This window comes from Dama dama, chromosome 31 (genome assembly GCF_033118175.1).
Source record: "Dama dama isolate Ldn47 chromosome 31, ASM3311817v1, whole genome shotgun sequence".
NCBI lineage: Eukaryota > Metazoa > Chordata > Mammalia > Artiodactyla > Cervidae > Dama > Dama dama.
The window spans coordinates 45546420-45560225 of record NC_083711.1 but is presented as its reverse complement, the minus strand read 5'-3'; the positions used below and the strand labels follow the sequence as shown (position 1 = coordinate 45560225).

At 36.6% G+C, this 13806-nt stretch overlaps 1 protein-coding gene across 1 annotated transcript in view; it reads right to left on the bottom strand.

The window, feature by feature from the left end:
* EPHA6 (EPH receptor A6) overlaps positions 1–13806 on the bottom strand; it is a 927780-nt gene that overhangs the window by 106298 nt on the left and 807676 nt on the right. The window contains exon 14 of the mRNA XM_061133941.1: positions 11836–12045. Within this exon, the coding sequence (XP_060989924.1) occupies positions 11836–12045 (210 nt within the window). The remainder of the gene's footprint in view (positions 1–11835; positions 12046–13806) is intronic.

Sequence of the window (13806 nt, the reverse complement as noted above, 5' to 3'; positions counted from 1 at the left end):
CCCACCCTTTTCCCACTATTTGGAAAAATCTTTTACCTGCTTGCGACTTCTGTCTTATTTAACAACATGTAAGGCTGGAGGAGGAATAATTGGATATGTGTCTAGATTATATTAGGGCAGTTAAGCAAAATGGGCTTTCAGATGACCTGTTTCACAAGCACCTGGGTGTTTATTAAAAACACAGATTTCCAGATCATGCCTTGCTACTCCTCCCCCAGACCGATGGAATGAAAATGACTCTCTGGGGCTGGGAATTGGGAATTAGCATTTTAAATAAGTGCCTTAGGTGATTTTTTATGCTGTTCATCTTAATAGCAGCTATAATCCATATTTTAACTTATTATCTTGTTGATTTTTATATATCTGTAGAGAGTAGGCAGTTTTAACAAGTCTATTCAAGATGTGGCTATAAATTCCAAGTTTATCACCCACTGTGCATTCTACCATATTATGTCTATAGTGTTTTCTTCATTATTTAACGATTCCACTTACATACTGGCTTATTGTAATGTCTTGATTATGAAATTCTATGGAGGGTGGGGTGTATATGAGGGCATATAGTTTATCCCTTGCTTTTACTAGTTATTTTCTATTAATAATACAACTTGGTTCTATTGAATTTATGCTTTTCTTAGTAACAGTTATTTTTAAAGGCAAATATGTTTGCAACTTAACCAGGAAAAGGGAGAAAGAAAAGAGAACGAGATCTTGGCTCTCAGAAAATTATATGCTATAAACACTAAAATTAGAAATGTTGCCTTCCCTTTACTTTTATAGCATATAGGAAAAACAAAGTTTTGAACAACTAAAAAGAACAAGGTAATGATTTAGTTTCTATTAAAAAAGAGAATTAAGGATCAGAATGTGTTAGAACCCAAATTATGCAAAATATTCAGGCAAGAGTAATCTCGAAAACATTATGTATAATTCATTTAGCAGCTGCCTATTTGTGACACATATGATACATTGATTAAGAGCATGGTTAAACAACTGAATGATGTGCATGCTTCATATAATAACACTCTGTTCTTACTGCAAGTTTAAAGAAGCAAAACTGGGAATAGTGAAACTTGGTGTGTTTATGTTAATTAGAACAGTCATGATCTGAATAATGCTAATAACTATGGAACATGAATGCATTCAGAGCTGTTCCTTGCAGAACAAGAGGTCCAAGGAGAATTTGGGGGAAGTTCTTTGCAGTGGCCTGTAAGTAAACCATGATGCCCTAAGAAAACATGATGAGTAAGTAGTGAGCATAAAGCAACCAAGGGGTAGTCAGTGATAAACAGAGAAAAAGGGGAAAAAACATTTATTTCTTGAAAAATTCAGATAAATTTTTCAATGTTTGAAATTCAATTCTGTGTTTCTTGAAAGTACACTTCAAAATTCGATAGCACTTTCTCTAGCTTTTGATTTCCTAAGGACTGCTTATAGGCTTGGAAAAGTTGATGATTGTGGAGAGTAATGGTAGGCCCTGGGGTGACAATTAAGGGCCAGGTATTGAATTTGAAACTCTGTGGAAGAATCTGAGGCTTCTTGGAATATTGCCCAGAATTCCATTTAAAAAATCAGTAATGGTAATGTTCATTTCCTTAATCTCTTCATCGTTCATTTAAAATTGTTGCCCAGTGAAATGACCTACAGCCATCTTTTTGTTTAGAAAAGTTACATGAAAACAATGGAGCAAATATGTTGCCTATTCACTTGTCCTGGCACTGTCCTAGGAGGTATTTCTCTATTTCTATAACACACATTGTTTCTTTCCCTTGGCATGCATGTAAAATATTCATTGCAGAATAATTTTAACAGTTCAATAAACAAAGGAAAAATAGACATTTTGAGATATCTGTGCATTTGTAATATATATTACCAGACACTAAGAGATCATTCTCCTTATTTCTCAAATCTTCAGAGACTTTCAACTACTGCTATCCATTACCTTCTGCATGGGCTTCAGAGATGAGAAACAGAAGGAAGTTTGTATACGACAAGAGAGAAACTGCAGTGGGAAGTTTTGTAATAGAAGGAGGATCCAAAGTGGAACAGATTCTCTCCTTTAATAATGTCATGGCAATAATTAACTGACTTTGTTTCCATATGATTGAGCACATCACAAGTTCTTTGGCCTCAATTTCTTTACTTGTTAATAAATAAAAATAAACACACTTTTGACACACACACACTCACATATATTGGTAGAGCTATTGATACAAGGTATCCCAACTATCTTCGCCACTCTGTTTTCTATTCCAGCTTACACCAAGCTTCCATCATTTCTTGTGTAAGGGTTCAAATGCATCTTTTGCTCTTTCTCTCTGACTCTCTACAATTCATTCTCAACATATCAGGCAGAATGAGCTCTTGGAAAATAAAATTTCTGTTATATCATCAGGTGCTTAAAATTTTCCAATGTATTCCTTTCCACGACCTTCAAGTTTTAGTTTCCTACCCCTTTCCCTGATCTCTTAGTGGGTCAACCATCCTGGCCTTATTCCTACTTCTGAACTATGCCAAACTTGTTCCCTAAGATTTAGGATCTGTATTTCTTTCCTTTCACCATAGAACATCTGGCTTCAGATCTTTTCATGGCTGGTACCTTTATAATTTTCAGGTCTCATTTCAAATGACACCTCATTAAAGAAGTATTTTCTGACTGTGCTTCCAAGGTGGCTTCTCAAGTTTATTTTTTATAATTGTATTATATATCCAGCATCTGTCACTAAGATTGAGATTCCTCTCTCTCTTACTTTTAAAACTTCATTTATTATCTTTATCTTTTTAAAAAAAATTGTTTATTGTCTTTATAATAAAGATTATCAAGGCTGTAAGCTCCATAAGAAAAGCTTGTTTACTGCAATATCTTCAATTTCCAGAACAGTACCTGGCACATAGAAGGCACTCAAGAAAGGAGTTGTATAAAGTCTCTCAGACTGTAACTAAATGTGATTATTTAATGTCTGTCTTCTCCACAGACCAGTTTAGCATCCAATTATATTAAGAAGTACATGTTAAATGAATAAATTATGATTACTGAATCACCAAAGTAACTGTATATTTATAGTCTGCTTAGATAATCTAGTCCGTTTGTATGACTGAGGTGACATTTTAATCACTCATGTTTTCATGTTCTTATATACATTACCTATCAATCTGGAGGTTCTCTTATGTGTTGATTGCTGTATCAGAATGTCTGCAGGTACAGGTCACAGAGTCACAGAAGGTCCATTTCTCAGGAGCATAAGTAAATAAAATATTTAACTGAATTATAAACAAATAACCAGAGTAAGTGGATTCTGTATGGACACAGACACTTAACATTTTCACTAGATAACTAGGTTCTTTTGTGCTCTACCTAGCCATCTTGAGCACTGGGTTTGTCTCCTTAGGCTTGTTGCCTCAGGACTGAAAGACGGCTGTCACAGTCCCAAGCCCATGTCCTTCCAAAGCTATATTCAAGGCAACACAGAAAAGAAACGGCCAACACTACAAAGCTCTCCATGTAAGTCTATTTACAGTAGACCTCAACCCCCAAAGTTTCTCCAAAGTTGCCAAACTCACTTCCCTTTACATTTAAATGACTTTTCAAAGGATAAAATTTAAGTGTCAAAGGAGAATGGTATGAATATGTATAAATCATAATTTATATTTTGGGTCTGAGTTCATTATCGACATCCAAATAAAGATTTTATTAGCAAGGAGAAGATGACAAGAGAGGCTATGTAGGCAGCTAACAGGGCCTGCCATAAACAGCATAAATAACTGATAATCTTTTTCAATTTATTTGCCATTGATGTGAAGCTTCTTATACTGGGAATAAGTAAGCTTTTTCACAGAACTTTCATGTGATTTATACTATATTTATAATGTTTTTCTTTCCAGTCTTCTATTGTCAGAGGGGGAAAAAAGGCCTTTTTTTTGACATCAGAGATGAAACTGGCAATTAAGCATTAGAATGACTTCATTTCTTAAGATGGTATCTCTGAAACTCAAGGGCTAAAGTCAGCAGCTTTGTGTACACTGTCTTATTTTGTCTTTTTTCTGCACAAGCAAGATGGGCCAATGAACATGGTGCTTTCCGCTTGCTGAACATCTGCTGATTGATCTTCCTCAGTAAATCAATTTAGCCTGGGTTGGTTCTAAAATCACTAGGAGCAGGGAGAATAACTCTGAATTAGACAGTGTTGGATGTTGCTAAAACAAAAACAAGCAGCACTTGGTATTTCCTACAATTTATGGTTAATCATCAAGATGTAGGCCAAACGTCTTGAGATTTGTGACTGGCCTTCGATTATTCCTCATTGATTAGCATTACACTAGAAGGACTGGATATATTTCAGATGTTTGCAGGTATTAAAATATTATGTACTATGTGCGTTTATAAACAATTTGTCTTGGGTCTTGTAAAATTTTCCCTTCTGTGAATACCCTGACCCACTGTTATAACGGCTTCAATGTCTGTAACATTTTCTGCTGTCTATTGTAATTTTTTCCTCTTCTTATGATACATTAAGGATTGTTTTAGGTTTACTCATTTGGTGGGTTATGGTTAACAGTCATATCAGGGAAGAAATTAATGTAATTTTACTGAAAACAATGTGCTTATAGTTTCAATCACTTTCTTCCATTTTCCTTATTAGTGTCATTATCAGCAATTAACTAAGCAGACACTAAGTAGTATATTAATCTTGCTGTTGAAAGCATTAAAACATGTAAAAGATAAATATCCTGCTCTCTAGGGTTTTATAAAAAGCTAAAGGGATTCATTACTACTTGTAATTACAACTTGTAAGTCACCCCAAACCTTGAGAACTGATCAGCAATATTAGTTTCTCAGTGGTCTCTTGTCTTCAATAATGCCTTCCAAGGTCTAAGGCCTTAGAATCCTTTCTTTAAGATGCATAGTGGAAAGACACAGGGCTGACATCTACAAAGGGTTTGCTTTTGTGCATGCTTTGCACAAATGACAGATGGAGGTTTTCCCACAGTGTGGCTTGGCTTCTTAACGGTATGCATGAATGAACAAGATGGTCCTCTCTAGCTTCAAGATTTCTTAGAGCTGTTTGCACAGTCCTTTTCTATTCTGTGTATGATAATCTTCAAACCTTCTTCACGTGTTTCACTACCAAGACCTCTGTGGTGATCACAAATCCTTATTTCCTAAGCTCCAAAGATAAGACTTTTTAGGAAATAATTCTTGATATTATCTGTGCTATTGTTGAATCCTATTTCCATCTAATGCTTTGTTGTTCAGCCACTAAGTCATGTCTGACTCTTTAAGACCCCACAGACTGTAGTACTCCAGGCTCCTCTGTCCTCCACTGTCTCCCAGAGTTTGCTCAAATTCACATCTGCTGAGTTGGTGGTGCTATCTAACCATCTCATTCTCTGCTGCTCCCCTCTTCTTTTGCCCTCAATCTTTCCCAGCTTCAGGATCTTTTCCAATGAGTTGGCTCTTCATATCAGGTGGCCAAAGTACTGGAGCTAGAGCTTCAGCATCAGTCCTTCCAATGAATATTCAGGACGGATTTCCTTTACAATTGACTGATTTGATCTCCTTGCAGCCCAAGGAACTCTCAAGAGTCTTCTTCAGCACCACAATTTGAAAGCATCAATTAATGCTTAAGTCTGCCGTTGTCAATTCACCCAAAGAAGTGTATGCCTCCTGGCAGCACTGTACCAGAAAACTACCATTAAGATGTTTGGTCTCTCAGCCTTGATCCAAGCCGGTATGTATGATGCTCACTTCTTCAGCAGTTATTGGGCATCATTGGGTATTGTTGCTCTGCACGTAGCACATGTTCTCTCTGGTTTAGCGTAAAGCTTTGTTGCCCTTTCAACTCCATTCTTGTGGATTTGCTTTCTGGCATTTGGACTCAAAATCTGGATACATTAATTCTGGAGAATATAGTTTTTAAACATTAGATCATTAGAGTATCCCTTACAAAAGCTTATACTGACAAAAATTAATAAAAACTGTCAGAATTTCTGACTATGAATTAGTCCATCAAATAAACACTGGTTGGCTCAAGGGCACTTTTCTACCCCTTTGAATTAAGGAAAGCTAAAATTGGCATATTGATTTCTTTCCCTTCAGCTAATTACAATGGTCTGCATATTTGACTGATTTCGACTGACTTCTATCATAATATCCTTATCTGTCAGAGGGCAGACAGAAGGAAAATCACAATCACAGAAAACTAACCAAGCTGATCACATGGATCACAGCCTTGTCTAGCTCAATGAAACTATGAGCCATGCTGAGTAGGGCAACCTAAGAGAGACAGGTCATGGTGGAGAGTTCTGACAAAATGTGGTCCACTGGAGAAGGGAATGGCAAACCACTTCAGTATTCTTGCCTTGAGAACCCCATGAACAGTGTGAAAAGGCAAAAAGACATGACACTGAAAGATGAATTCCCCAGGTCGGTAGCCGCCCAACATGCTACTGGAGAAGGGTGGAGAAATAGCTCCAGGAAGAATGAAGAGATGGAGCCAAAGCAAAAACAGTGCACAGCTGTGGATGTGACTGGTGATGGAAGTAAAGTCCGACGCTGTAAAGAACAATATTCATAGGAACCTGGATTGTTAGGTCCAAGAATTAAGAAAAAATGGAAGAGTTCAAACAGGGGATGGCAAGAGTGAACATCAACATTTTAGGAAAAAGTGAACTAAAATGGACTGGAATGGGCAAATTCAGATGACCATTACATCTACTACTGTGGGCCAGAATCCTTTAGAAGAAATGCAGTAGCCCTCATAGTCAACAAAAGAGTCCAAAATGCAGTACTTGGGTGCAATCTCAAAAACGACATAATGATTCTCTGTTCATTTCCAAGGCAAACCATTCAGTGTCACAGCAATCCTAGTCTATGTCCCAACCAGTAATAATGAAGAAGCTGAAGTTGAATGGTTCTAAGACCTGTAACGACTTTTTAGAACTAACACCAAAAACAGATGTCCTTTTCATCACTGGGGACTCGAATGCAAAAGTAGGAGTCAAGAGATACCTGGAGTAGCAGGCAAATTTGGCCTTGGAGTACAAAATGAAGCAGTACAAAGGCTAATAGAGTTTTGCCAAGAGAATTCACTGGTCATAGCAAACACCTTCTTCCAACAACAGAAGAGATGATTCTACATATGGATATCACCAGATGGTCAACATTGAAATCAGATTGATTATATTGATTGATTATAATATATATATTCAGTATATATTGATATACTGAATATATATTGATTATATTATTTGCAGCCAAAGATGGACAAGCTCTATACAATCAGCAAAAGCAACACCGGAGCTGACTGCAGCTCAGATCATGAATTCCTTCTGCAAAATTCAGACTTAAATTGAAGAAAGTAGGGAAAACCACTGGACCATTCAGGTATGACCAGTGTCATAAATAAATCATATATGAATTATAAATCAAATGTCTTACGATTATACAGTGGAAGTGACAAAAAGATTCAAAGGATTAGATCTGATAGAAGAGTACCTGAAGAACTACAGATGGAGGTTCATATCATTGTACAGGAGGCAGTGATCAAAAACCATCCCCAAGAAAAAGAAATGCCAAAAGGCAAAATGGTTGTCTGAAGAGGCCTTACAAACAACTGAGAAAAGAAGAGAAATGAAAGCCAAGGAGAAAAGGAAAGATATGTCCATCTGAATGTAGAGTTCCAAAGAATAGCAGGAGAGATAAGAAAGCCTTTCTCCATGATCAGTGCAAAGAAATAGAGGAAAACAATAGAATGGGAAAGACTAGAGAACTCGTCAAGAAAATTAGAGATGCCAAGGGAACTTTGCATGCAAAGATGCGCACAATAAAGGATAGAAATGGTATGAACCTAAAAGAAGCAGAAGATATTAAGAAGAGGTGGCAAGAATACACAGAATGATACAAAAAAGATCTTAAGGACCAGGATAACCATGATAGCGTTATCACTCACTTAGAGTCAGACATCCTGGAATGTGAAGTCAAGTGGGCCTTTGGAAGCATCACTACGAACAAAGCTAGTGGGGGTGATGGAATTTCAGTTGAGCTATTTCAAATCCAAATGATAATGCTGTGAAAGTGCTGCACTCAATATGCCAGCAAATTTGGAAAACAGCAGTGGCCACAGGACTGGAAAGGGTCAGGTTTCATTCCAATCTCAAAGAAAGGCAATGTCAAAAATTGTTCAAACGACCACACAATTGCTCTCATTTCAGATGCTAGCAAAGTAATGCTCAAAATTCTCCAAGCTAGGCTTCAATAGTATGTGAACTTAGAAATTCCAGATGTTCAAGCTGGATTTAGAAAAGGCAGAGGAACCAGAGATCAAATTGCCAATATCCGTTGGATCATCAAAAAGGCAAGAGTTCCAGAAAAACAGCTACTACTGCTTTGTTGACTATGCCAAATCCTTTCACTGTGTGGATCACAACAAACTAGAAAATTCTTCAAGAGATGTTAATACCAGTCCACCTTACCTGCCTCCTGAGAAATCTGTATGCAGGTCAAGAAGCAACAGTTAGAACCACACATGGAACAATGGACTAGTTTCAAACTGGGAAAGGATAATATATTGTCCTTTACAAGGTTATACAAGGCTATATATTGTCACCCAGCTTATTTAACTTTTATGCAGAGTACAACATGCAAAATGTCAGGCTGGATGAATCACAAGATGGAATCAAGATTCCTGGGAGATATGTCAATAACCTCAGATATGCAGATGATACCACTCTTATGGCAGAAACAAAGAGGAACTAAAGAACCTCTTGATGAAAGTGAAAGAGGAGAATGAAAATGTTGGCTTTAAACTCAACATTCAAAAAACTAAGATTATGGCATCTGGTCCCATTACTTCATGGCAAATAGATGGGAAAACAGTGGAAACAGTGACAGACTTTATTTATTTTCTTGAGCTCCAAAATCACTGCAGATGGTGATTGCAGCCATGAAAGTAAAAGACGTTTACTCCTTGGAAGAAAAGCTATGACAAACCTAGATAGCATATTAAAAAGCAGAGACATTATTTTCTGACAAAAGTCCATCTAGTCAAAGCAATGGTTTTTCTAGTAGTTATGTATCGGATGTGAGAGTTGGACCATAGAGAAAGCTGAATGCCGAAGAATTGATGCTTTTGAACTGTGGTGTTGGAGAAGACTCTTGAGAGTCTCTTGGACTTCAAGGAGATCCAACCAGTCAATCCTAAAGGAAATCAGTCCTGGATATTCATTGGAAGGACTGATGCTGAAGCTGAAGCTCCAATACTTTGGCTACCTGATGTGAAGAAAAGACCTTGAAGCTGATGCTGGGAAAAACTGAAGACAGGAAGAGAAGTGGATGACACAGGATGAGATGATTGGAAGGCATCACTTACTCGATAGACAAGAGTTTGAGCATGCTCCGGGATTTGGTGATAGACAGGGAAGCCTGGCATGCTGTAGTCTGCGGGGTTGCAAAGAGTCGGACAGGACTGAGTGGCTGAACTGAAATGAATTACAAAAGTCTGTATATTTGACTGATTTTGACTGAGTGATATCACAATATCTGTCGAGTAAGAATTGCTTTTCTGGAAGAGTCAGTTTATTATTTGTCCCAAATGGCAAAGCTCCTTTCTTAGTGATGAATTTGGTTTATCAAGCCAGGATTTTATTGTTTTTCATTCTTCCAAGGTTTATTTGTTCACCACTTTTTTATTGAAAAAGTTATTTAAATCTTCACATTATAGTCTTCTGATAACATAGCTATTTTTCTCCTGTTTTTCTTTATATTTAGGCTGCTGAATTACATTTACCTAGAGGAAACTGTCATTTTCTTTTCTTGAATTTTTCATTAAAATTCTGTGCAGAAACCTGTCCTTATTTCTATTTGTGCTAATGATATGTAGCTTGGTGGGAGCTACTAGGTTTCACGGTCCTGTACCCAAGAGTGACTTTGTGCCTGAGGCTGTCATATCACTTCCATTCTTTGCTTCATTAAATCTTAAGGAACAATTGAAGTACAAGTCATTCTTCAGGTTGGCCTGGCTCACCTACACAGACTTAGTGTAAGATGCATTTTACCACATGGTATTAATATCTTAGCACAGTCTCACTTCTACCATTGATGACTTGATGGACAGAGAATCTTGTGATAGGCTCTCAAAGCATAACATTTTCATTTTTCAAAATAAAAAAAATCAAAAATATTTCTCACCACAGGTTCTTTTATTTAGTGCACTGGATATCATATGATGTTAAATGAAATGAAAGTGTTTAAAAGATTTTACTGCATAACTTTTAACAGTAACTCTTTTATTTAAAAAAGATAGAAGTGAGTGAAAATTCATATTATGTTTTACTAGCAGGTAAGCATCATCTCCACGCAAATCTCAATTATTTATGCTAAAGTGCTTAAAGGAAGAATAGTGAATGATCTAAGATACTTTTATCTTACTTTCATTAAAAATATCTACTCTTAAAGCTGGACACATCTTAAGATTTAAAAATTCACATCAAAAAGTCAAGTCAACTTAGAAACACTTGAATGAGGTAAAGGAGGAAGGATGCTTAGATCTCCCCCCAACTATATGAAAACAACTATATGAAATAGTTATATGAAAACTATATGAAATGCATGCCCCTCATGCTCCTCCATTATTTACTTTAAATATCTCCATGTTGAGTATAGAGCATGTCTTCTTTAATTATCTCCATGTTGGCATGGAGTGACTCTTCTCATATATTATGCAGAATAGGGGAGGTTAAGAGTTGGAGCTTGGAGAGATATTACTAATTCAAAGTAAATAGAATTAAGATATTAAAAGAACTGTGATTATGCAGGTTATGTATTGTCAATAGTGAGTCTCAACAGTTCAACTAGGAATGTCCTTATAAGGAAATACCACTATCAAGGAGAAAAGCAAAGTTTGTCTTGGATGATACAAAGTGAACACAATTGAAAGTCAGAATCAAGGAATTTTATAAGTTTTACAGATACTGTGGTAAAATGATTTTTCCATTTCATTTTGGTCTTTAAAATATAAGAAATGGAGCTACTTATTTTAATTAAAAAAAAAAAAACCAAAAACCCTGGATAGTAACTGCCATTACTGTCATTGTCATTGTTTAGCTGCTCAGTTGTGTTTGACTCTTTGCAATCTCATAGACTGGGCAAGAATACTGGAGTGGGTTGCCATTTCCTTCTCCAGGGGATCTTTCCCACCCAGGGATCGAACCCACGTCTCCTGTTACGGCATGCAGATTCTTTATTACTGAGCAATCTGGGAATCCCAACTGCCATTATACCGTATCTTAAATAAAACATATCTCTTAAAACAGACAAATGTGAGCCAAAATATTTTAATGTTCTTTTTTGGTAAATATGACCTCATTTCCATAATTGAGAGCAAAGAGGTTTAACATTTTCTATGTAAGTTTAAGACTGGTTGCTTAGCAACATTCAAATGAGAGAGAGAGCCTCCTCTAGAAGTGGGTATAAAACAGTTGTCCATGTAAATGTGTGTCAGATTCAGTGAAGGAAGAGATTTTTTTTGCACTTAAATATAACCAGATATGAGACCATATAGTCAAATAAGAGCAATCTAAACTCAGTAAATTTTGTGCAGATTAAATTATCTACAAATCACTAACTGTATATGTATCATTAGGTATGTTCCATAATCATTCCCGCCAACCTCTTTACAGAACTGGCATGGAAAACCAGTGTCTCTCAGTCCTTGTCTAGATCCTATTTTGGGGCACTTTTTCGTTCTGTCTTTAGACCATAATACAAACCGGAATTACTCTAATAACATTGCAAACAATAAAAGTAAACAAACTATATTTGAAAAGAATGGATAAACTTACAGTTGTTGTATAAGCAGCTTCTGGATCATCTTCCAGCACTCGGGAGAGACCGAAATCAGAAACTTTGCATACTAAGTTGCTGTTGACCAATATATTCCTAGCTGCCAGATCTCGGTGAACATAACCCATATCAGAAAGATACTTCATTCCTGATGCAATGCCTCGGAGCATACCGACCAACTGGATGACTGTGAAGTGACCATCATGTTTCTGAAAGAGAATCACAGTTATTTATGTTAGTTTATTTTATTATAGTGTGGGTGCATGCACGCATTCCTGTGTGTCTGCTTGTGTAGGGGTGGTGTGTGTGTGTGTGTGTGTGTGTGTGGTGTATTAAATGAAACTCATGAATTTATTACACTGGATCCAATTAATGTAAGCACCAAGTCTGCTGATCATTTTGTTCATAACAAAAGTAAAAATTTGTTTGAGATTTAAAGGAAAGGAAAACCTAGGTTGACGTGATAAAGGAGCAAAAACAAAGGAGAGAAGAAAATCATCCAAACTAACTTCCAGAAAAGATGATTTTAAAAACTCTAAGTAAGAAAAGGGAACTAAATTTAAATAAGATAATAGCAATGACTTCTAAGAAAAAAGAATTCACTTTCCATAGTAGTTAGCTCCTAACCAGCTGTGTGTGTGTGCGTGCGTGCGCGCGCCCAATCATCTCTGACTCTGTGTGACCCTATGGACTGTACAGGGCAGCAAAATCTGGGATTGGATGAGAGTTGTGTGATTGATCACTGGAAATTGTGAAAAATGATCAAAGAAAAATAAAAATTAACTGTACAAACAAGTTTAGAAAGTTGTAGGAGAATGAAAATCACATGCAAACAGAAAATAAGTTGATTTTCCTAATCTTTCCTTATAGAGTTGACCCTTAAACAAAGGCGTGGACTGCACAGTTTAACTTATACCTGTACTTTTTTCAGCAAATACCTAGTTGGCCCTCTGCATCTGCAAGTCCCGCCAGCTTGCAGATTGTGTACAGTACTGTGTTTATGGTCCTAGGTCGACTGTATCGGAAGATATGGAATTCTCGGATACCAAGGGCTGACTTCAGCATCTGTATATTTTTGTGTCTGAGGTGGGTCTTGGAACCGGTTCGCTGTGAATATCCAGAGACAATTGTACAGAGCAAATGGAAAGAAAAGTTGGAAGTTGACTGAAAACGGGACTATTTTAGTTCTCAGGGAAATTAAAAGAAATATGAATAACAAGCCAAGCACAGCAGTGGTATATAGTAATCAATCCTCTGACTAACTATGCCTCTCACCTTGATTTAAAACTATATTTTAACTGAAGTGTAATTGATTTACAATATTGTGTTCGTCTCAGTAGTATAGCATAATCTAGTATTTTTGCAAATTATACTCCACTATGGGCTTCCCTTGTGGCTCAGCTGGAAAATAATCTGCCTGCATTGCAGGAGACCTTGTTCGATACCTGGTTTGGGAAGATCCCCTGGAGAAGGGAAAGGCTACATACTCTAGTGTTCTGGCCTGGAGAATTGCATGGTTTGTATAGCCCATAGGGTCGCAAAGAGTCAGACACGACTGAGTGATTTTCACTTTCTTTCACTTTTATACTTCAATCTAGATTATTACGAGATGAAGGGTAGACATACAGTATATTCATGTTGCTTATGCATTTTATAAATAGTAGTTTGTATATATTAGTCCTATACCCCTAATTTGTTCCTTTGCCCCTGTACTAACTCTTCCCTTTGATAACCACAAGCTAGTTTTTGAAATAATTTTTTTAAGTAAAAAAAAATTCAACTGTCATTCATGTAGGCTGTGTGCACCAGTAAGACCTGATACAAATACTATGGTACAAATGTAGAGAAAATGAATATAAAAATATTTTAAGTTTGAAAAATAATGCATACTGTTCTACTTAATTATTTGGAGATTGTTGTCATTAATGGGGTTATAGAGAAGTGAGATTCTCAAATTGGTTTTATAGATC